Here is a 24,002-nt window from a genome sequence, read left to right as displayed (position 1 = left end):
CAGGTTTTAATAGCTCAGGTTGATGCTGGAAAAACGCGACGACGTTATTCTTTACTACATCTAACTCCTATCCTGGATCCATGGTGCACTTGAAGCGATGCGATGAACGACTGGTTCGTCAGAAAGTGTGCACAGGTTTGCCTCGCGCATTTCGTATTTACACCAACAGTTCCTGTTTTCTCGGAATTGTGCTCAGGTACCCGTGCACAGTCCCCCATAAGCCTTCAAACGCCAAGAAATTCACTTCAGGTCTTCTTTAATTTGACTTTTTTGTTTTCAAGCCTTTTAGCAATCTCGTACCCAGAAGTCTGTGGGCCCCTGGTGAGGCGGAGGTGAGGAATGCAATGAAACCTAAATTGGAGAAACAGGAAGATCACTAAAGGCACGTTTATCAGAACATAGAAGACCGAGCTCCACCTCCTCAGAAGTGTCTCGACACATCAAGGACAGGCCAGAACACGATGTTCACATCGACGAGACACGGATTTTGGATAAAGATCCAGACTGGTTTACGAGAGGAGTTCGGGAGGCAATCTACATAAGAGCCCAGAAGCCGACCCTAAATAGAGACGGGAAGAGGGGGGGGGGGGGGGGATACAACCTTCCAGCGATCTGGACAAGGCTGGTCAGGTCACATGTCACGTGACCTGACAAATCACTGTCAACAAGACTCTAGGAGAGTAGAAAGCTTAGAATTTTACTTTCATACAATGTAAATTCAAAAACTTATAAATTCGCCGAAAGAAAATTCAAGCTTAACTGGATGAAGTCAGCTAAAAAGTTGCTTTGTTTTGAATGTCCCAGTGTGCAACTTGCTCTCTAGCATAGCAGATTCTGCTACCACGTGACTGTAAGCTGCAAAGGGCCCATTGTACGCCAAACATACAGTAAGACAAGAAACAGCTTCCTCGGACTATGCTCAACCTATCTCCTACCTCACCATTCGAGGCGCACACCGTTTTGATTTGATTTTTTTTTTTTGCCATCTTTATTAATAATTGACATTAAACAAAGAAAAATACAGGCGAATATTGTGAAAACTTGCGACACACACACATACACAAAACGAATATATACATGTATTTACAACTTTTTCCTTTACAAAGCCTAGAACATACTTTGTACCACAAAGGCTTTGGCAACACTACTTTCAGTCGAATAAGAAAACATTACGTCAGAGGCATGAACTTCCACTTTTTGTGAAAATCGTTTAACTTCTTATTCTTCCCTGCAATATATAATTCAACTTGATATTTCTTAGCTAATAAGATCTTAGGAGGAAATGGAAGGTTTCATTATTCCTCCTGCAGTGATAGATTAGTGATTTGCCTACTAAAGTACAGTAGTTTAACAATACATGAATATTTCCACTAACGCCAACAATTAAATCTTTCAAAGATAAAGTAATATACTCTTTCATAACGTCGTACCAAAAAAGCCTGAAATCATTCCAGAAAACTTGTAATGCAGGGCAAACAAATAAAAAGTGTTCTAAATCTTCTCTTGAAAAGTTGCAAATTTTCCTAGTTTCTTTAGCAGAATATTCGTGCAAGTTATATAATTGAGTACCTTATATTGAAAATCTCGCAGATACGTTTCCAAACAGACATTAATTAGCAGAACATAAATCTCACATAAGTCCTCTCGAGTGAAGGTAAATTTATCCTGTTACCTCTTTGCACCATTTTGTAAGGTGGCGTTTAATTGAATGAGCAAGTTTTCAATTGAGTTTCGAAAGTAATTTCGCGATTGCTTTGGTTTTGCATAACTACGTTCTGTGATTGGTTAAAAACCACCCGCGCCACATTCTCAACCAATGCCGGGGAATCCAAACCAAAACCAATCGTGTTTTGGCCGCACACGTTTTCCCGCGCTTGACGCCCGTTACACGTATTTTCTTCAAATTCTGATTGGTTCATTGTGCTGTTGACATCTGTTACGATTGGTCAGAGTAATTACTTTGGTTTTGGTTTTACGACACTGAATGGGAAACCGCTCTGTAGTAATGTTTGCTTGCAGCTTCACCGGCTTACATCAAAGAAAGTATTACTGTGATAGAACCCCAACTTTTCAAAATTTCAACTTTTTTACTATTCAGTTTGAAATAAGATTTCTGTTCTGTAAACATCATCAGGTGTCCATTCTAGCAACAAACGTACAAAAGCGAGCTCAATAATCATCATTGAAGACTCGTAACAATGTTAACACTGACTTTGTCTTTTTTTTCTGCATGAGAGTGTAATAACAAGGGCCCAGATTGATTCCTCATTGTCCACAGCTCACTCGCTGATGTCACTGATCATTGACTAGTTATCAGTTTGGCAAATAAACGCTTTCACAGCTTTGCTTCAATCGGCACCTCCCCACCAAGGAGATCGTCGTACCCGAATCATCTTGGCATTCAAAGATCAGCAGGCTTAGCCGATCATTGCTTGTCCCCACTAAATGCCAGATTGTCTTCGAATTCTGTTCCTCGATTACTTCTCAAACTTCGAAGAGTAATTCCTCCTTGTTCGGAACCTTCCATGCTGCCTTCTGTTTCCCGTTTGTTCCAACATGAACACAGCACTCTCTTCAAGCCGTTGCGATAACTTTGCACCAATGAAAAACAAACGATCGGGTTGACCAATGAGGACAAGTAGAGCATAAATGTACCAACAAGCCATAGTACCTCGTAAATGACACAAGAAGCTGTAATGTGATACTGCCAAAAGATGTCCACTACCAACAGTGGCAGATAACAGGTGTACAATGCGGCCATGATGCTGAACGCCATCTTAACCGCTCGCCGTTTTCTCTGATCTTTTTGATGCACTTGTGAGGTACGGTGAAGAACTTTATTTTGTTTTCTTAGCGTCAGTGCGATGACACTGTACATAACAGTCATGGCAATTAACGGTGCAATTTGAAATAGAGCGGTATACACCCTTGTATAAATAAAATATGCATACGCAGCTTTGTCGAAATTTTCCAAGCAGATAACCTTTCCATTTTCTTCGAACACTTCATAGACATACAAATCATATGAATTTACTGCGACCGACACTAACCAAGTGGAAGTGATAGCAATGCGGCGAGATGTAGACGAGATGAGGTGGACTTTCATTGGTAAGACCACGGCCACTAACCGATCTGCAGCGATCCAAACAAGGCATTGTATAGAGACAATAAATGACACGCTCTCCACAAACCTTTGCACTTTGCAAAAGATTAATCCCGCCGTACCACCAATGGGAGCGGAAAAAGAACCTTTCACCACCGCTGTTAAATGAACAGGAATAGCTACCATTGTGAAGAGACCGTCGGAACCCGCCATGTTGACAATGAAGAGATTGGTGGTTTTCTTCAGTTCTGGGCGCTTAGACACAGTAAGGATTATGAGAGCGTTTCCAACCACACTGAAGAACAAAGTAAACGAGTAACCAACGACTTGACCGATTTTAACAGGGTAGGATATCTCGAAATGGTCACAAGCTGAAACGCTGAAAGAATCGTTGCTAACGTTTGAAGACAACATCGTGTGTTATCTTGCACTCGCCTCTAACAGTTAAATATAAAAAAAAACGGCCAAAGAGTCGTAAGTTTGAAACGGTGAAAATTACTTGTAACGCACTAAGGTCGCTAGAAAATTGTCATCACTTCGTTTTGAAGTTTACAGAAGGTTACTTCTGCCGTATGGGCCGCGATAGGAACAAGCCAGTATCCAACAGCACTGTGTTCCGTGGATATAAGTCGAAAGCCGGTGCTACGTTAGTGGTCGTTGTCTTTAGTTGTTGTCGCTTATTCATAAGTTTCAACCAAGCTTTAGAACAAAATAACCGGGTAGCAAATGACCTGAATTACTCGTTGCTAAAATTTGCCCAGTTGTCGATTTTTTTTATCTTTTCACTTCTCTTTGACAATATTTTTGGACCTTTTCACCACAAGTCGGCAGAAAGTTTGAAACGGTGAAACTGGAACACTCAAAGGTCTTGAAAAGTGCGGGATTCAAGCTTATGATTCGGCGCCGATTCCATTGTATTCAGAGACAAGAACTGAACAACGGTCCTTTATAAAGCTATCTGCGACAAAGTACTTGCATGTAATTAATATTTGAAGTAATTTGTTTTTCTTGTGTTGAAATTGCCCCGACGTTCCCTAACTGAATTTTTCTCTGTCATATAAATTGCCTAGGTTTTTCTTTTTAATGTAAAATCTTTATATTTGCAAGACAAAACTTCAGCATACAATTCAAGATAGGGGGTGGAAACGAAGGTCTCTTTTAATAGTATAAACAGTTAGTATAAACATACGCATCAGGAGTGTGTAGAAAAATAAATACACATGTATACGATTTTAATGAAAAAGAGTCTGAAGACTTTGCCAGACAGAAAAACACCTGTCACATCAAGAGGTTTGCACATAATGACTGCATAATTACACCAATAATTAAAACTATTGTGCTGCGTCGGCTGGGAGTAGAAACGAATGTTGGTTTTATCAACTGAGTTGATAACTTAAGGTAAATTGACCACCGTAAAGAGTTTCAAGTGTATTCGCTCTGACGAAGGGCTAACGCTCGAAACATCAACACAAAAAACTCTATACGATGGCTAATTTACCTTTGGTTCTTAAGTTATCAACACTGTTGAAAAACGTAACATCTCTTTTTTACAGAGATGATGATATTCTGTGAGGTGTGGGAAGGGGGTCTATTAGACTTTCTCAAAGTCCGTTTTCGTCGTTTTCGTCGCTCACCGTTAATCTTTCGGCGCACAAGAAGAAGACTTGGTGCAAGTTTAGGGGGCTATGTGTTGACCTTGTTCCAAGGCTCCTTAGGTAATTGTGTTATATATCTCGTTTTTAAGAGCTTTCACTAACAATAGCAACACCCAGTTGAGGTGAAGTTTTGGAATGTTTTATTGTTGTTGATGATGTCTTTTTCTTTTAAATGTGTGGTACAGATATAAGGTTGAAACTGATTGACATGCTCTTTCTTGAAGAACTGTCGTTAAGTGGTCAGTGGTGTAGCAGCTTCCGTAAGCTTGTAATTATTTTAATTGTGTGACAGCTGCTATTGTTTTCAAGGTTGGGGTACTGTTCTGTTGTTTGCTCTATTATATATTCTAGGAGGGTTTGCAAGCCAATCAAGTGAGACCTTATAAGAGCTGCTGCATCGCCCGTAAAGGTTATACAAGTTTTTGGAAATAGCTTGAGAACTTTCGAGTTCACGGCATAACGTAACTTACTGCGTCTTATATGTTTCATATGTTCATATTCATTTATTCATCCTTCACGGGTATATTACGAACTCACAATAGGACTAGTTCCTAGTCCAGTTGGCTTGATAGCTCAGATGATAGAGTACTGCACCGGCATCGCAGAGGTCATGGATTCGAACCCTGTTCAGGCCTGAATTTTTTTCAGGCTTTCTTTTCGCAACTGCTTAAGTTGCGTAAACCGAGTTTTTTGTGTGTTTTGTTGTCTTTAAATTTATTTCGAGTGATTTGTTCTCGAAACTGTTTTCTACAAAATATTTCGATGAGCTGTTTGTTCTCTATATATAACAAGTTTCGATGATCCGTAATCTAAACTCAGTCTGCACCCAGCAGTTCCCAGTTCAGCTCTTGATTCCCTCCGGTCAGTTCTAGGCCAAGGCGGGTCATCCTAGCGCCATATGTTTTCTGTATTCAGTTTACATGCAAAAGGTTGTACTTGGCACTAGCGCTAGATCTTTCTAGCGATAGGATCCTCCTAGCTGAATTAAAGATAGGAAAATTCTACAGCTAGCAAGATCCTAGCACCATGTAAACTACCTTCGCTAGGAAGGTCTTTTTAAAATACTTCTAGGGACAAAAATAAAATAAGAAACAATAACAATAAAAAACACCAAACAAGCAAACATGGCGGCGGTTGGCCGTTCAGCTGCAAAAGGCCTACAATTTTCTTTCTTTTCCTTCTTCACTTGGCATGTAAGCAGACGAGAAGTTGTTTCGTCTTCTAGGATCTTCCTAATGTTAGAATCTTCTTTCCTCCATGTAAACAGCCCCTAGTCACGAAAGCACTGACAGACAGACGATAGAGAAAGTGATTGAAAAGTGGCCAACAGCGCGTACGTTTTAATTTACCTGACGCTTCAGTCACGCTTGAACCGTACACGTATACATAATCAAATAATCACCCTATGTTTCTCAGAAATGAAAAGCTATTCATATATTTACTTCCTGTTTTACTTGGAATTGTTCCCAGCTGAAACGACAAAGCCTCAAAACAATAGGTCTGCAAGTATGTTTTAAATTTTGGAACATTTCTTTGCCGTCCTCGGCAAAACAGCAACGTGAAATGACCAAATTCAAGGTTTTGTGGAGAACGGAGCACAAGAAGGCGAATTTTTCATTCTCTTTCTTAGCTCAAACACACTCCTACCAATTTGGTTCCTGGGTAGTTCGCCGTTTTTGTGCAAGTTGAATGAGTTGAAATAATCGCGAAGTAGCACAAATAAAATGAAGCAATATTTTCAAGTAAAGCTTCGTTTCTGTCCTACTACAATGAAGCTCCTTTCCCATGACGAACCGCTTTTAAAAGTGAGTTTGAAAACTTCACTTGCAACTGTGTTAACAAAATCATTGAATATTCTGTACGGTGGACGTTTCAAAAGCAGCCTCGAGATTATAGCAAACTCTTTGGTGAGATAGTTGAAACTTGAAAGGCTCCAAGGCACTGCTCAACAAGTTAAATTTGATTGTATTATGTGATTAATTTTTCAGGAGTGAAGGAGTCTGAAACTCTCAATTTTAATTTTAAAACATGGGAAGCAGTTTCATTACTGACAACAGTATTCGGTTTTTCACATTTAAACGTCTTGATTGTTGCACTTATTACTATATTTCGGATTCACTAACGTTGAGTCGTTTTTCTCTTCCATACACAAATGGTACCGACAACATTTATGAAGATAAACTGTTCAAAGGTTCTTAGATCCTGCATGGCAAAGTTAAATGCATCCGTTTATGAGCTGAACATAATACTCACGTGGCTCTTCCAGTGTCCAAAGGCAATTATCGTTCTAAACATCGGTGTCAATACCTTTATACATATCTACGAAGAAGAAATGTTATACGTTCTAGAATCCTGCAAAGGAAAGTGATTCTATGATTTTCAGTAAACACGAAAATCATGGTTTGGCGATTGCAGTGTCCAGATGTAGGTCTCGTTTCCTGCAGCGCTTGCTGCGACAACTTTGAAGCCCCAGTTTTCCAGTACGTTGAGCACTTGATAAGGGGGCTTGTTGGTCCAGAACGTAGAAGGGCCACCTTGAATGGAATCAGGCTGTAGATCAGATAACCCTCCCTTTATAGTTCTGTAAAGGTTCGAGATTTCTTGTGGGTGTATTTGGTTGAAATCAATATACGTTGTTGTCCCCTTAAATAGTTCCTCTTCATTTGATAGGTTCATCTTGCTTCGAACCAAGATATACGGCATGATGTCTCTCACACTTCAAAGGTGTCGCTGCGAACGAAGAAACCAAGAATGACGATGGGACCCTTTGGCTTATTCAATAATTTGACGCCTGTATCAAGTATTGATAAGGGACTTGTCAGAAATTAGCAGGGGGGAAAGGTGGGGGGGGGGGGGGGTGGAAAACAGGGGAGGGTCACAGTTTTTTGAGCCCTTCAAAAGGGAGGGTTATGAAAAAAATTACAGGAAAAGAAGGAGGGTCACAAGAAATTAGACCACCATGATGGTAAAGGGATGCTTTAAAATATCATGTTTACAAGATAACAAGTTATGTCTAAAAATCAAGGCATTCAATTATTTGAAAAGACAAGCTATTGAAAGTATAAATGCAACAACCCAACTTATAAAGCAGCTCATGTCTTGCTTTTGCGCATCAATTTATTGTTGTATTACTCAGAAGAACTGATTTCTCTAACAGCATCACTATCAAAAGTGCTACCATCAGGATCATCCTCAACATTATTATCACCATTGCCATCCTCATCATCATAGTCATGCCCACTATCACTATCATCATCCTCAGTCTCACTCATGGTAAATGTCATATGTTGCTTGATAACGTCTTTTGCAGCCACAGTGAACAGTTCCTTGTCAAATGCATATCGGATGTAAAGCAACTGTTTCTTTTTTAGGGTGCTTATTCCCTCATAATAGAGTTAGGAAATAGTAAGCGGTGACAGGCCTGCATAACTTCGAATTCTAACAATGAAAACATTTGTGTAACCTCTTTATATTTTTGCTCTGACAAGCGTGTCATATATAAATAGATATTTTCCTTTTTAAAAGGAAATTAGTGGTGGCTCTTTGAAGATTTCGTGTTGGAAAGCCTGGTTTTGTATTAAGTACCCTTTTTTCATTAAAACATGTTTGAGGCTGGGCACTGATGGTTGATATTGTGTTACGAAAGGCAATATTTGATTGGGGGAGTTGTCATTTTGCTTCAATGCCGATGACCTTTCTGTAAATTTGACATCTGATAAAAAATTTTCAATCACGACAGATTATTTGTGTAGCCACTAGCAAGGAGTCGTGGTTTAATTTTTTTTAATATTTTCCTCAAATGTTGTTCTTGAGGAGTTCGTTCGTAGGAGTCTTAGGGCTTCGCCCTTAATGAATCCTTTTTTGACTTCTGATGGGTGGCTAGAGGAAAAATGCGTGTATTTACATTTTTTTGTTTTGTTTATGTAATCTATATTAAGTTGGCGAAGCTAATAAAATAAATATTGAAAGGTTTTAGTCGGCTTGAAATTTGTTTTAATATCCAATATGGAATGATGATGGAATTGATTGCCTTTGTATACAACTGTTTATACACAGGTTTTCACGTTTGCTTTATTAAAAGTACTGAATCATTTTCCTTTTACCACTGTATATAGAATTCGGATGTTTTATTTATCCAGGGGAGGGTCATGGAATTTTAGGACGAGATCAAGGGAGGGTTGGGACATTTTAATCCCCTTCCTTGAAAGGTTCATTTTATTTTCATCGCTTCACTGAAAATCTTCACCCCCTCCCCCCCCCTTCCCCCCTGCTAATTTCTGGCAAGTCCCTAAAGATATAGCACCAGTTGCCCTGGTAACGTCTAACTAAACACATCCCTTAAAAACATTACCTAATTTGGTATAAAAACAGGGCATGATCACTCATCAGAGATTTAAGGTTGAATGTGCATTAGACCAAAAACTATTTTGCTTGTGTTTTTCTCAGTTATAAGCCAATTCAAGATTTAATTTGAACATGTCTAAGGCACCTTTCCTAGCAAACAGAAGCCATATACGTTATACTTATGTTAAAGACAACCTGGTTTGAATCGTAAAGGGTAATCGAACTCGAAATGTTTCCAAATTTTAACATTAAATTTGGGTGCAATATTGGGTGTGTCGTAGAGGCGATTTAACGCTTCAGCAGATGACAAGTCAGCTTTCCTAGAACTAAACGCTTATTTATACATCAACTTCCTGTTTTTCTCCGAACTGCAGCCTGGTACCTGCACCCTCGAGACGGGTCGAACGCAAACAGTCAACACCCGTTTCCGTTCCGCTTTCCAGTTCCATGGTTGTCTGTTCCGCCCGAGAGTCGATCACTTTCACACCTCAGTCAAGTAAGATAGCAAGTTGAGCCAGTGTTCTCAAACTCAAGTATAAAGCGTTTCTAAAAGTCGCTACAAGAGTTAGCGATGTGAAAACAAAAATGTGATGCTGTTTTAAGCCCTGTGAACAAATGATACAAGCATCCAGGCTTACACATAACATCACTTTCAGGCCCATAGGTGCGAGGTTTTTGACCGGTGACCTGTTCGTTTTCTCTTAAACGGCCCAGATCGGTACAGTTGGAACATTTGCTTATCAGTTTTGCCCCACTCATTAGGCAGCCCGCGGCCTACATACTACAATAGCTATAAACTAGGAGAAATCAAGGATTATTGAGTGCGTTCGAATGTTTGTTATTGGTATCGAACTAGTTTGCTTTCTAGCGAACTCTCTCTCTCATCGATGGAATTTCACAGGACGATTCCACGCGCCATATTGGCTTCTTTGTAGCTATAATAAAGGACTTTCCAGTAAACAAGTTGCTATAATCAAGCTTCTTTGTATTAGAGCCATGAAATCTCCAAACAACATCGCAGTTAACTTGCAAAAATAATTGAGATTAAACTTACCTAAAAGAGTACAGGTTAGAACATGTACACACAGTACAAATATGGTGGCTTCAAAGGGATACTTCCTTCCACGAAACACTTCTTTGCACGTGGAGAAAAAAGCGTGCGCGCGCACCTTGCTTCACGAGTGTATGACGTATTTCTGTATCCGGTACTTGACCCAAACACAAAATCCAGTTTTCTCTCTTCTAAATGTTCGTGCCCAGGCCTCTAGAGGTTGAGTTTAGTTTGCGTTCTCCTAACGTCGAAAGGAATTATGGCCGGGGTTACTGAAGCAGAATTATAAACAAAACCATAACACCACAAAGTTTGGCGACCACAAGCTCCTTAGCTGGTCCCAAAACGACAACAACCAAAGTATTTTTTTCCACTTAAAATAACCACAGGAAGGGATTTCTGAGTATAAAGCCAAACATCAAGTCTAACACCTGCAAAACGTTAGACTTGCCTCCAGTCTTCCTCTTATGCGCGGTAAGAGTGACCGACGAGCGAAAACGGACTGGACTGATTGGACTCACATGAAACGGACTTTGAGAAAGTCTAGCAAAACCTGAACAAGTAAAAAAGGAATTTTCTCGCTGTGCATTTGGAGATTTTTATCGCAAGGTTATCATACTGAAAGCGCTTTAATAGTCAGTATCAATGTCACGGAACGACGACGCGTACGCCTGGTCGACTTCCCTATCAACTGGTCCCTGCAGTGTCCACATGTACAGAGTACCGATCGGAGTGGTACTTGCTGCAACGACTTTGTAGTCACAGGTTTCCAGTGCGTTGAGCACTACTGTAGGCGGGCGCACTGGTGTAGTACGTTTTCCATCCAGGAGATCCAGATCTATAGATACCGCCCTTTTGCCTAGGACATGAAAGGACATTATCATAACGGCCGCCCAGCTGGGAATAACACGGAGCTCGAGTAAACTCATTCAACCGCACGCCCTTCGGTAGCTCTCAACAAAGATGAGAACGCCTTTGGTCGGATGACTGGTGAAAATCAATATACGTTGTCGTCCCTTCAGACATTAGGGACCTTACGCAGAGACGACGACGACGACGACGAAGACGACGAAGACGAAAACTTAAAAAATTACCTTCGCGCCTTCTGAATAAATTTGCGATGATTTATACTCTCTCAGTTTGTGCAATGTAGCCGAACTATCAAGGAGCTAACGTCGTAGGGGCGCCTTTAAAGTTCAGAAAGAGAAAGAGAAAGGAAAATTAATCATCATGGGTTCACGTTCTCGTTCTCCATAAAACCTTAAATTTGGTCATTTCACGTTGTTGTTTTGCAGAGGACGACAAAGAAATGTACCAAAGTGTATAACGGACGTGCAGAGCCAGTGTTGCTAATTAAAACTATTGTTGTCTTTTCAAAGAGGAACGAACCTTTTTAGTTTGTTTATGTTCCATTAATCTCCTTTTCCTTCAAGTAAAAGCGGCTTTGCGATGATCAACAGAAAGCGAAGGTTAACAGGTCTTAATAGCTGAGGTTGATGCTGGAAAAACGCGACGACGGGAGCGTTCGGTCTTGTGTTTCAACCTTTCTCGACTTGCTTTCTCTCTCTCTCTGCTCTGTTCCTTTTTGTTACCATTTTATGTTGCATCAGCGTGGTAGATACACAAAAAACACAAAAAAGCAGGTTGATTACATTACAAGTTTATTATTTACTATTCTTTCTACAATCAACACCTAACTCAAGGGTCTTATCCCGGATCCATGGTGCTGTGTTTCTAATCTTACTCTAAGTGACTTCTCATCCATTGAACTACCATCAGTTCTAAGACAAAATGATAATCAACGTCACAGTACTTTGTTCATACAATGTCAAACGTTCTTAGTTGTGTCGTTCTTCAAGCTCGTAGTTTATCTTTGCTTATGCAAAGTCCATACGAGAGTGCGCTGGTTAATAGTGACTGCAGCAACAACTCTGTAGCCAAAGCCATCCAGAACGTCGAGCACTTCATGAGGGGACTTAACAGTCGAGAAAGTGCAAGTGCCGCTCCCAGGCACGTCACGTTTGAGATCAGTGCTTGCTCCCAGCGAGCTTACAATCGCTCCCTCAAGCTGCGTAAAGGAGCCGAACCGGTTGACATAGGTACAATCAATGTACGTACACTTTTTTTCAAACCAGTTGTGCTCATTCGTAGCATCAATCGGCGTGTAGCGCACGGTAATGTACGGCATGACAACTATTAACCAAGCCACTTGAAGCGAAGCGATGAACGTCTGGTTCGTCAAAAAAGTGTGCACACGTTTGCCTCGCGAATTCTGTTTTTATACACAAACAGTTCGTGTTTTCTCGGAATTGTGCTCAGCTGCCCGTGCCCAGTCCCCCATAAGCCGTCAAACGCTAAAAAATTCACTTCCGGTCTCCCTTGACTGTTTTTTTTTTTTTTTTTTTTTGCCTTTCGGTTTTTCTATTGTAACGTTCAAGCAACGTTAATGATAATTTCTCAGTAAGATAGATAAGTGCCCCCAATCAGCTTTCGACGCCGAAATAAAGTTATTATTATTTATACTTGCATTTTAGACGACTTAAAGCGGAGAAAATGGAAAAGCTCCCAACTTTCAAATCCTCGGCTGTCCACATACAGGCAACACTAGAGATATGGGACATAAGCCGAGCACACAAAGTAATAAGGGAATTGGTCACGGTAGCTTGCATCATTCTTTCTTGGCCAATTTCCCGTTCCGAAGTTCATAAAGGGACCGGGGGCCGTTCCTCGAAAGTCCCGGTAACTTACCGGGCCCGATAAGTATAAATTTGAAATTTTATAATTCTATGAAATCATTGGCCAATTACCATGTCTGTAATCGCTGTGTAATCGGCGAAAAAACGTGTAAGAATATACTTATCGGGCCCGGTAAGTTACCGGGACTTTCGAGAAACGGGTCCCAGGATAAAGAGTTTCATTCGAGAAGTTGGCTATCTCCCGTCTGACTATCTTCCCCACCGCATAATATCAACTGATTGATAAAACTAGAATTCTTAATGAGGAAATCGAAGCATAATTTTATAGTACAAAAAACCTAGTCTTTAATGCCGAGTGTTAAACTTATGGACAGATCTAGAGACCAACCTCTGAAACCTCAATCTCATACCCAGAGTCCTCAGGCTCTTTGGTCAGCAGGGTAGGTACATAATGATTTAAATAAAAATTCTGGGACATGATAACGAAAAATAATTACCATATATGAAGTACCTACCGTCAGCAGGCGACCAACAGCTGACCAAAGAGCCTGAGGACTCTGGGTAGGAGATTGATTGTGAAAAATTTCGGCGGAAGAAAAGTAAAGCATAATTTAATTTTCCGTTTAAGTTTTCTTCGCCGCAATTTTGCTTGCACATTTTGCCTTTTCCTCATCCAGACTATCTCCCCGCTGGATCCCAGAGGAAGGATAATTAAAGGGATACAGAAGGAAAGGGAGACGCGCTTAATGAATCACTGAAAAATTTTCTCCTTTTATTTTAAGTTTATGATGGAAAACATGGCTTTTAATCGACAGCGATAGCTTACTATAACAAATGAAAGTTTTATCCGTATTTATTACAACAAAAAAATAGACACTTTATCCATAAAGGCCAATACACGTATCATGACTTCATACTCAATTATGCATCATTTCTGAGAGGTCAGCAACAATCATGGATAAAAAAGTGAAATAAATACTATGAAAACTGAATAAAGATAAATTGTTCAAAACTTCAAGTTAGATTGCATTTTCTACCATTCAAACATAACTCAATAACTGAATACTTTACAACCGTTGGCAAATGCAGCAATTTGTGCAAGGCAGAGAAAAGAGACCAATAAACCTGAACGAAATGCACAATATTTAAAAAGCCAAAGGAACTTTCAATATTTATCCCCGAGGATAAAGAGTTTCCATGGCTACCAACAGTGAATGGCGTTGCTTATAACTGCATTACCGGTGCTAAGTTAAATTCGTTTCCAGGGTCTTCTCAGGTCCTTCCTCAAGAAAGTTAGATGGGGGGGGACTTGGATCAAGGATGGCGCACCGATGCCTGTTAAAGAATCTTTGGGTGAAATATATTATTTGAGTACGGTACGTGTCAAATTAAATCAGTAAAAAGAATGTTAACTTCATTAGGAATGTGTGGATGTTCAAAATGCACAAATAAAATGCGACAAAAAAAGGTATTTCTGTTAGAATGACTAAAAGTTTTCTCTGTGGCCAGATTCGTTGCATATAAATCTTTTTAAACAATTCACGTACTGTCTAACCTCTTACGTAGACGTTATTTGGGCTTGTCACGCATCCATTCCTCAAAGGAATGAATGCGTGAGGAGCCCAAAGGACGTCTGCGTGGGAGGCTACATACTGTCACGCAATCTTTACGCCAAACTATCAGACACTGACGAACAAGAACTCTGAATCGTTTCTTTGACTTGATTTTTAAAACAGTCGACTGAGCCCATCATATTGTCATCAAAACGCCAGACCGGAACAGACTGAGGAACGCTGTCAAACTTTCTGTCAAGTTTAACCGGTTTTTCCAGCGGAAAGCTGAATTCAAACCGGTGAGACATCCTGTACTGGTGCGCGTGGCACTTACAACGGTTTGACCATCTCTTCTGTAAAACAAAACAATCATTTGCATCGTCAATTTTAGGACTGGTTAATTGCGTTCGACGTTAGGAGAACGCAACCTAAACTCAACCTCTAGAGGCCTGGGAACGAACATTTAGGAAAGAGAAACTCGATTTTGTGTTTGGGTCAAGAACCGGATACGGAAATACGTCATAGACTCGTGCAGCAAGGTGCGCGCGCATGCAAGTGTTCCGTGGAAAGAAGTCTCCCTTTTAAGCCACCGCATTTGTGCTGTGTGTTCTAACCTCTGCTCTATTCGTAAGTTTAAGCTCAATTATTTTTGCAAGTTCACTGCAATGTTTTTTGGAGATTTCATAGCTCTAATACAACGAAGCTTGATTAGGGACTTGTTTAGTGGAAAGTCCTTTATTCCAGCTACAAAGAAGCCAATATGGTGCGTGTTATCGTCCTGTGAAATTCCATAGATGAGAGGGAGTTCGCTAGAAAACAAACTAGTTGATTATTTGAGTCCCTTATGCCCTTGGCTTAAAACAAAACGAAAAAAAAAAAACAATGTTAGCCCAGCTGCCTTCTCAACGTCAAATATGGCTAACCTCGATACCCATAACAAACATTCGAACGCACTCAGTAATCCTTGATTACTCCTATGTGAACCTTTTATCCTGCCAGTCGCACCCAAGTAAACAAACGAACAGTACTCTGACGAGGTACAATTCGATACCTTTCATCAGTTAGCACAAAAGTTGTAACAACCTTGTACATCATAATAAACAGCACCACAGGAAAGTACTGCTCAGTAGCTTTCATTTGAATCGTCACGTTTACAATTTCACCCACAGACTCAAATGGTAGAATCACCTTGTACAGCATAATAAACAGCAGCAGCTTACATTAAATGGTCACACAAGAGGATTTCATTGACACACCCGATTTTGGCAGTACAACATAATGAACTCTTTCAGAGGAAAGAACTGCTCAGACGAAGAAGGGTGTAAATTTCGGTATTTTCGAAAATTCTCGTGTTCCATTCAAAAGCTTTCAGTCGGACTGTTCTCCAGTCTCCTCGCGTGCATGATTTACTCTTTGGAAGAAAACAAAATAGCGACTGCGAGTTACCAGTATCACTGACCACGTGACGACCGAGAATAAGCCCGTTCCAATCGAGTGTTTTGATAATAACGAAATAAGCCTCAACCTTGTTTGGCCTGCTTGTTCGGTATATCATAGCAATGATAGCAAACATTTTTCGGCCGTTAACTTGTTCGGTTGTTATATACAGATACGGATTCGGCCGTTATCCCAAATGACTTAACGGCCGAGTCTCGATCAGTACAAAGAATGACAGCTGGAATGATAATGAAATTAAACTAACCTTATATACCGAGACAAATAGAAAATGGCCGAAAGAGTGTTCCTATATACCGAACAAGATAATGCCGTAATTCGTGAATATAACAATTTCCCAATCCAATCAAGACCGAAATTTTCGAGGATTCAAACCGAAAATGTTTTGCGAATGGAAAGCACCCATTATTTGATACAGTCACACAACCAATGAAAATAATACAAGAAAAACAATCGGTCTTAATAATATGCACGGGAAATAACTGCATTCTGTCGTAGTCTTATAGTGGTCGCTAACCGATCAGTTACATAAAATTTAACGTTGCGCGTAACAGCTATCGCGAGACCTTCATCCCAGTCACATTCAGTTTTTTAATGTCTGACGATAGCATTTACGCCCGCCGTTAATTTTTGTGCAACTCGTGCGTGAATCGTATGCAAATTACGTCGAGCGTGTATAAAATGTTTTTGTTGTGTCACCGATGACTTTTAATCCCACTTTTCTACTTACAGCGTAAGCTTCTAAGTCTAAATAGTGTGAAAAACGGAAACTCGATCTTACTCAAGCTTAACTCAAACTCAACTCAACTCGTAACTCGGCAAATTATACATGTAGCCAAATTAACCCTAAACACCTTTCAGTAATAGCTAGGATAGACACGGAACGACGACGCGTGTGCCTGGTCGACTTCCCTATCAACTGGTCCCTGCAGTGTCCACACGTACTGAGAACTGGGCGAAGTGCTGCTTGCTGCAACGACTTTGTAGCCACAGGTTTCCAGTGCGTTGAGCACTACATAGGCGGGCACATTGGTCTGGTACGTTTTCCATCCAGGAGATCCTGGTTTATAACAGGTCTGACATACAACAACTTCATAAGCAAAGTCTTCCCTGCGATGACACGCACACTCAGGAATTGGAGTAACATCATTCAACGGTGACACGACCTTTTGTAGCTCTCTATAAAGATGTGAACGGCTTTGGTCGAATAACAGGTGAAAATCAATATGCGTTGTCGTCCTTTGAAGAGGCCCAGAGCTCAGTGCGCTTCGTACGAAGATATAAGGCATGATACTTCACACACTTGACGTGTAGCGACAAATGAGACTCCAAGACGGATCTGAAAACCTTGTTGCCTTACTTAATTTGGTACGATCGGAGTATTGATGATTTATCTTCCTCACTCAAGCTCCGATTCACGATAATTATCAGTTATCATCGCGCAAGCGCGTTTTGTTCATTGTTCGTAGTCACGCGCTATGACGTGGAAGGATGTCTGAATTTGGGCCCATGCGAAATCCCTACCACGTGCATTTGGTAGACCACTCGACTCACGTTGGTTTTTCTACTTTTTTGCTGTGCTATACCGTGCTGACGAGAGCCAGTCAGTTAGAAACAGCTGTCCACGGTTGCCGAATTCTGTTGATTCTTGGTTTGGTCTCTATCATGTCGCTGTCGTGTTTTCTGTGCAGTGCGATCAGTCTTACAGAAATTTGAGTCATTTACATAACACACTACATAACGTTATTTGGCTTGAAACCAACCTTTCTCTTTTTTCTCAGAATTAAACGCCTCGTTGAATATTGACTTGTTATTTTTCTCGGAAATGCCCCTTGCTACCCCTAACCTCAAGCGGTGAAACGCATAAAGCGCCTATATTTCATTTTTATTTTATTCGCTTCAAGTAAATATGACATCACAGAAAACACGGAATTCAATAATTGTAAGGCGATACCAATTTTATACGCAATAGCGGGGCGCAAAGGGCAACAGCGGAGCTTATAGGAAGTTAGAAGTTAAAACTAACTTCGTGACGGCAACGAGAACGTCACAAAACCTACAACAAAACGTCATTTAAGGGCAGGCAACATTACCATCGAGATTATTATACAATTTGAGTACCATTTATTCCTCGATTGCTAGTTTTAAAAATTTCTACAAATTCTTATATCATTTCAATCGAGATGATATAAGAATTTCAGGATCGAATTATCATATGCTTCGGGAACCTGAGGTCTTTCGTTTTCTCGAAAAAATTTGCATGTTTCTGATGTTTCTTATAAACAGAAATTGGTATGAATAAAAAAAAAATAATGTATGGGACTATGAGGAAATCTACCCAAAGTTTTTATTTTCAAAGAGAAACGAACCTTTTTAGTTTGTTCGTGTTCCGGTTGATCTCCTTTTTCTTTAAGTAAAAGCGGCTCAGTTTGCGATGATCAACAGAAAGCGAAGGTTAACAGGTCTTAAAACGCGACGACGCGAGCGTTCGGTCTTGTATTTCAATCTCTCTCGACTCTCTCTTTCTCTCTCTCTGCTCTGTTTTCCTTTTGTTACCATTTTATGTCGCATCTGCGTGGTAGATACACAAAAAACCCAGATTGATTTCATTAAAATTTTATTATTTACTATTCTTTCTACAATCAACATCTAACTTAAGTGTCCTTTCCCGGATCCATGGTGTTGTGTTTCTAATCAGTTACTCTTAGTGACTTGGTCTGACTTCACATCCGTTGCACTTCTATCTTTTAAGACCAAATGATAATCAACATCACAGTACTTTGTTCATACAATGTAAAACGTTCTTAGCTGTATCAGTTCTTCAATCTCGTAGCTTATCCTTGCTTATGTAGTGTCCATACGATAGCGTGCACCTCATAAGTGACTGCAGCAACAACTCTGTAGCCAAAGCCTTCCAGAACGTTGAGTACTTCATGAGGGGACTTAACAGTCGAGTAAGTGCAACTGCCGCTCCAATTCAGGGTAAGGCGGTGATCAACGCTTGCCCCCAGAGAGCTTACAATCTCTCCCTCAAGATGCTTAAGGGAGGCTGGACCCGCTGGCATTGGCAAAATCAATGTACGTTTTACTTGTTCCAAGAGAATTCGGTGTGTTGCGCACGGTAATGTACGGCATGACAACTATTAAGCCACTTGAAGCGATGCGATGAACGACTGGTTCGTCAGAAAGTGTGCCACACTCACAAACAGTTCCTGTTTTCTCGGAATTGTGCTCAGCTGCCAGTGCCCAGACCCCCATAAGCAGTCAAGCGCCGAAAAAAAAAATTCACTTCCTAGCTGTCTCCCTTGACTGTTTTTGTTTTCTTTTTTGTATCGTAACGTTCAAGCATTTATACGAAAACGTTCATGATAATTTCTCAGTAAGACAGATAAGTGTCCCTAATCAGCTTGTCTCTTAATCTCGTACCCAGATCTCCCACCGAACCGACTGAGGTTTGGGTACGAGATTACTTGTCTCTAGCTCAGTATATTCGACGCCGGAATAAACTGAGTTATTATTATTATTATTATTATTATTATCATTATCATTATCATTATCATTATCATTATCATTATCATTATCATTATCATTATCATTATCATTATCATTATCATTATCATTATCATTATCATTATCATTATCATTATTATTATTATTATTATTATTATTATTATTATTATTATTATTATTGTTATTAATACTTGCATTTTAGTGGACTTAAAGCCAAGAAAAAATCGGCCTTTCCACACACAGGCAACACTAGAGATATGGGACATAAGGGTCACGGGAGGTTGCATCATTCTTTCTTGGCCAATTGCCCGTTTCAAAGTTCATAAAGGGACTCGGGGTCGTTTCTCGAAAGACCCGGTAACTTTCCGGGTCCGATAAGTATAAATTTGAAAATTTTATTAATAATTTTATGAAAACATTGGCCAAGTATTCGCTGTGTAATCGGCCAAAAACATTTAAGAATATATTTATCGGGCCCGGTAAGTTACCGGGACTTTCGAGAAACGGGCCCCAGGATAAAGAGTTTCATTCGAGAAGTTGGCTATCTCCCGTCTGACTATCTTCCCCACCGCACCATATCAACTGATTGATAGAACTAGAATTTTTAATGAGGAACTCAAAGCATAATTTTATAGCAGACAAAAACCTAGTCTTTTATCCCGAGTGTTTCAACCTATGGACAGAGACACCTCAATCTCGAACCCAGAGTCCTCAGGGCTACCTTTGGTCAGCAGGGTAGGTACTTAACAGGTAGGTACTTCATATATGGTAATTATTATGTCACGGAGCAGGCGACCAACCGCTGACCAAAGAGCTTGAGGACTCTGGGTACGAGATTGACGGAAATCAGTTAACAAGGTTGTGAAAAATTTCGGCGGAAGAAAAGTCAAGCAGAATTTAATTTTCCGTTTAAGTTTTCTTCGCCGTAATTTTGCTTGCACATTTTGCCTTTTCCTCATCCAGACTATCTTCCCGCCGGATCCCCGGGGAAGGATAGAGGGATACAAAAGGACAGAGAGACACGCTTAATGTATCACTGCAAAATTTTCTCTTTTTATTTTAACTTTATGATGGAAAACATGGATTTTAACCGACAGTGTTAGCTTACTTTAACAAATGACAGTTTTATCCGTATTTATTACAACAAAAAATAGACACTATATAATAAAGGCCAATACATGTATCATGACTTCCGTATCCATACTCAATTATGAAATATTTCTGAGAGGTCAGCAACAATCATGGATAAAAAAGTGAAATAAGTACTATGAAAACTGAATAAAGATAAATTGTTCAAAATCCAAAGTCAAACTTCACGTTAGATTGCAGTTCTACCATTCAATCATGACTCAATAAATGAATACGATTTTACAACCGTTGGAAAATGCAGCAATTTGTACAACGCAGAGAAAAAAGACCAGTAAACCTGAACGAAATGCACGATATAGCATAGCAGTCTAAAATCCCAAAGGAACTTTCAATAGTCATCCCCGAGGATAAAGAGTTTCCATGGTTACAAACAGTGAATGACGTTGCTTTCTGCTGCATGACCGGTGCTAAGTTAAATTCGTTTCCAGGGTCTTCTCAGGACCTTAATCAAGAAAGTTAAATGGAGAGGACTGGGAACATCGTGGTTTACAATGTTTACTGTGTTCGCCGAGTGCGACTGTTCTCGCATCGATCTATTTACATCAGTGCTAGCATTTGTGCTAGTATTTTTTTGAGAGCTTAGCCTTTTAAATTTGTTCTCTTGGCTGTTTAGGCGCCTGTTGTGGTACCGTAGGAGGGCGCTGACGAAGCCTTGTTCTGCTTCTTCTTTGATTCGCCTTATGTCTTTCACAAATGTCTCATCCGGCGGGATATTAGCCCTTGCCATTATTGGAATTATTTAGGACACGTCTTGTCCTTCATATGTTTCTCTTACTAGTTTCCTGATGGAATCTTTTGACTTTGTGATATTAGTCTCCAAGGAGACTGTGTCTATGTGTTTTCTTTTTTGTTTGGTCGTCTATTTTTGGCAGATTCTTTGGGTTGGCTCTTTCATGTATTGGTAGTGTTTCTTGTGTCTGGGTTCAAGCTGAGATGCTGGAGGGCTTGATTCGGAGTCCTCCATGTCAAATTTGCTGCTGTACTGGATGTCCAGTTCGTCTTTATCAGGTTTACCCTCTGGTGTTTTAGGCATTTCCAAAAGATCTGTATCTGAGTCTTCCTCTATCGCCGACAGCGTGAGGTATGGTTGTAGTTCTTTGTTGTCTGTTAACATTATCAATGGTGTTTGATAATAGACTGTGTGGTCTCTAGCAAGACCGGTGGTTTCGATTCTGTGCGAATCTCTTCAGTTGCTATTTACTGACAACAGTCATATGTGGTAGGATGGTAGAGGAAATTCTCAGTACTGCTCCTGTTGAATTTTAGATGGATGAGCTTTATATATGTTTACGGGTGAGTGTAGGGATCGAAAATAACGTATTCTCATTGGTCCCGTAGTTATAGAAAGTAACCAATCATATGGAAGCATTTTGGATCGGTTTTTTTTATTGAAGCTTGGCTGTGTTTCTTTTCAAGGCATCATTTGTGTATATTTCCCATTTTAGGCTTTTAAACCTGAGGGTTTTCACGCTGTTATGTTTTCGCTATGTTTTTCTTTCCTTGCCTTGTGATAGGAAGGCTTAGGTGTTTTTGTGTAGCGTGCGATATCGAAGTAATGTTGCGTTGCATGTTAGAACTTTGTACAGTTCATGTTTTTTTAATTGTATGGTTTCACGTCAGTGACGGGGCCTGTCTTGATAACTCAACAGTGATAATAATAGAAATGACAGGCCTGTACGACTCACTGCGTTATGTGGTGTACATTTTTATGAACTCTGCCTTTATATTTTTGCCCTAAGGAGTATGTCCTTAAGAGATTGTCCTCTCTTGTAGGATATAATTGGCGGATTTAATAATAGAAATGACAGGCCTGCACGGCTCACTGCGTTATGTGGTGTACATTTTTATGAACGCTGCCTTTATATATTTGCCCTAACGAGCATGTCCTTAAGAGATTGTCCTCTCGTGTAGGATATAATTGGCGGATTTAATAATAGAAATGACAGGCCTGCACGGCTCACTGCGTTATGTGGTGTACATTTTTATGAATGCTGCCTTTATATTTTTACCCTAACGAGCATGTCCTTAAGAGATTGCCCTCTCTTGTAGGATATAATTGGCGGATTTAATAATAGAAATGACAGGCCTGCACGGCTCACTGCGTTATGTGGTGTACATTTTTATGAACGCTGCCTGTATATTTTTGCCCTAACGAGCATGTCCTTAAGAGATTGTCCTCTCTTGTAGGATATAATTGGCGGATTTAATAATAGAAATGACAGGCCTGCACGGCTCACTGCGTTATGTGGTGTACATTTTTATGAACGCTGCCTTTATATATTTGCCCTAACGAGCATGTCCTTAAGAGATTGTCCTCTCTTGTAGGATATAATTGGCGGATTTAATAATAGAAATGACAGGCCTGCACGGCTCACTGCGTTATGTGGTGTATTTTTTTATGAACGCTGCCTTTATATTTTTGCCCTAACGAGCATGTCCTGAGAGATCAGTCCTCTCTTGTAGGATATAATTGGCGGATTTAATAATAGAAATGACAGGCCTGCACGGCTCACTGCGTTATGTGGTGTACATTTTTATGAACTCTGCCTTTATATTTTTGCCCTAACGAGCATGTCCTGAGAGATCAGTCCTCTCTTGTAGGATATAATTGGCGGATTTAATAATAGAAATGACAGGCCTGTACGGCTCACTGCGTTATGTGGTATACATTTTTATGAACGCTGCCTTTATATTTTTGCCCTAACGAGCATGTCATTAAGAGGTTGTCCCTTCTTGTAGGATATAATTGGCGGATTTTTATTTGTTTCTCAGCAAAGGCTGATTTTGTATGAACTTTTACTTTTGCATCAATATATTTTTAAGGTTACGCACCGATGGGTGGTACGTTGTAACAAAAGGCAAGATTTGTGTAGTCCTCCATGTCAAATTTGCTGCTGTACTGGATGTCCAGTTCGTCTTTATCAGGTATACCTTCTGGTGTTTTTAGCATTTCCAAAAGATCTGTATCTGAGTCTCGTAGTTATAAAAAGTAACCAATCATATGGAAGCATTTTGGATCCGTTTTTTATTGATGCTTGGCTGTGTTTCTTTTCAAGGCATCATTTATGTATATTTCCCATTTTAGGCTTTTAAACCTGAGGGTTTTCACGTTGATATGTTTACGCTATGATTTTCTTTCCTTGCTTTGTGATAGGAAGGCTTAGGTGTGTTTGTGCAGCGTGCGATATCGAAATAATGTTGCGTTGCATGTTAGAACTTTGTAGAGTTCATGTTTTTTTTAATTCTGTGGTTTCACGTCAGTGACGGGGCCTGTCTGGATAACTCAACAAAGATAATAATAGAAATGACAGGCCTGCACGGTTCACTGCGTTATGTGGTGTACATTTTTATGAACGCTGTCTTTATATTTTTGTCCTCTCTTGTAGGATATAATTGGCGTATTTTTGAATATTTTTCTCAGCAAAGGCTGATTTTGTATGAACTTCCAGTTTTGCAAAGGACAATCTCATGTCGTAGGGCAAAAAT

General features: G+C 40.0%; 1 protein-coding gene across 1 annotated transcript; it reads right to left on the bottom strand.

Moving 5' to 3' along the window:
• Positions 1-2,425: 2,425 nt before the first annotated feature.
• Positions 2,426-3,517, bottom strand: LOC146474157 (neuropeptide Y receptor type 1-like). Its single transcript, XM_085117304.1, has one exon. The coding sequence runs from the start codon at positions 3,515-3,517 to the stop codon at positions 2,426-2,428; it is 1,092 nt and encodes a 363-aa protein (XP_084973430.1).
• Positions 3,518-24,002: the final 20,485 nt, after the last annotated feature.

This window comes from Pavona decussata, unplaced genomic scaffold (assembly GCF_977016875.1).
Source record: "Pavona decussata unplaced genomic scaffold, jaPavDecu1.1 SCAFFOLD_91, whole genome shotgun sequence".
NCBI lineage: Eukaryota > Metazoa > Cnidaria > Anthozoa > Scleractinia > Agariciidae > Pavona > Pavona decussata.
Note: the sequence above shows the minus strand (reverse complement) of the source record. Positions and strands in the feature narration are given on the sequence as shown.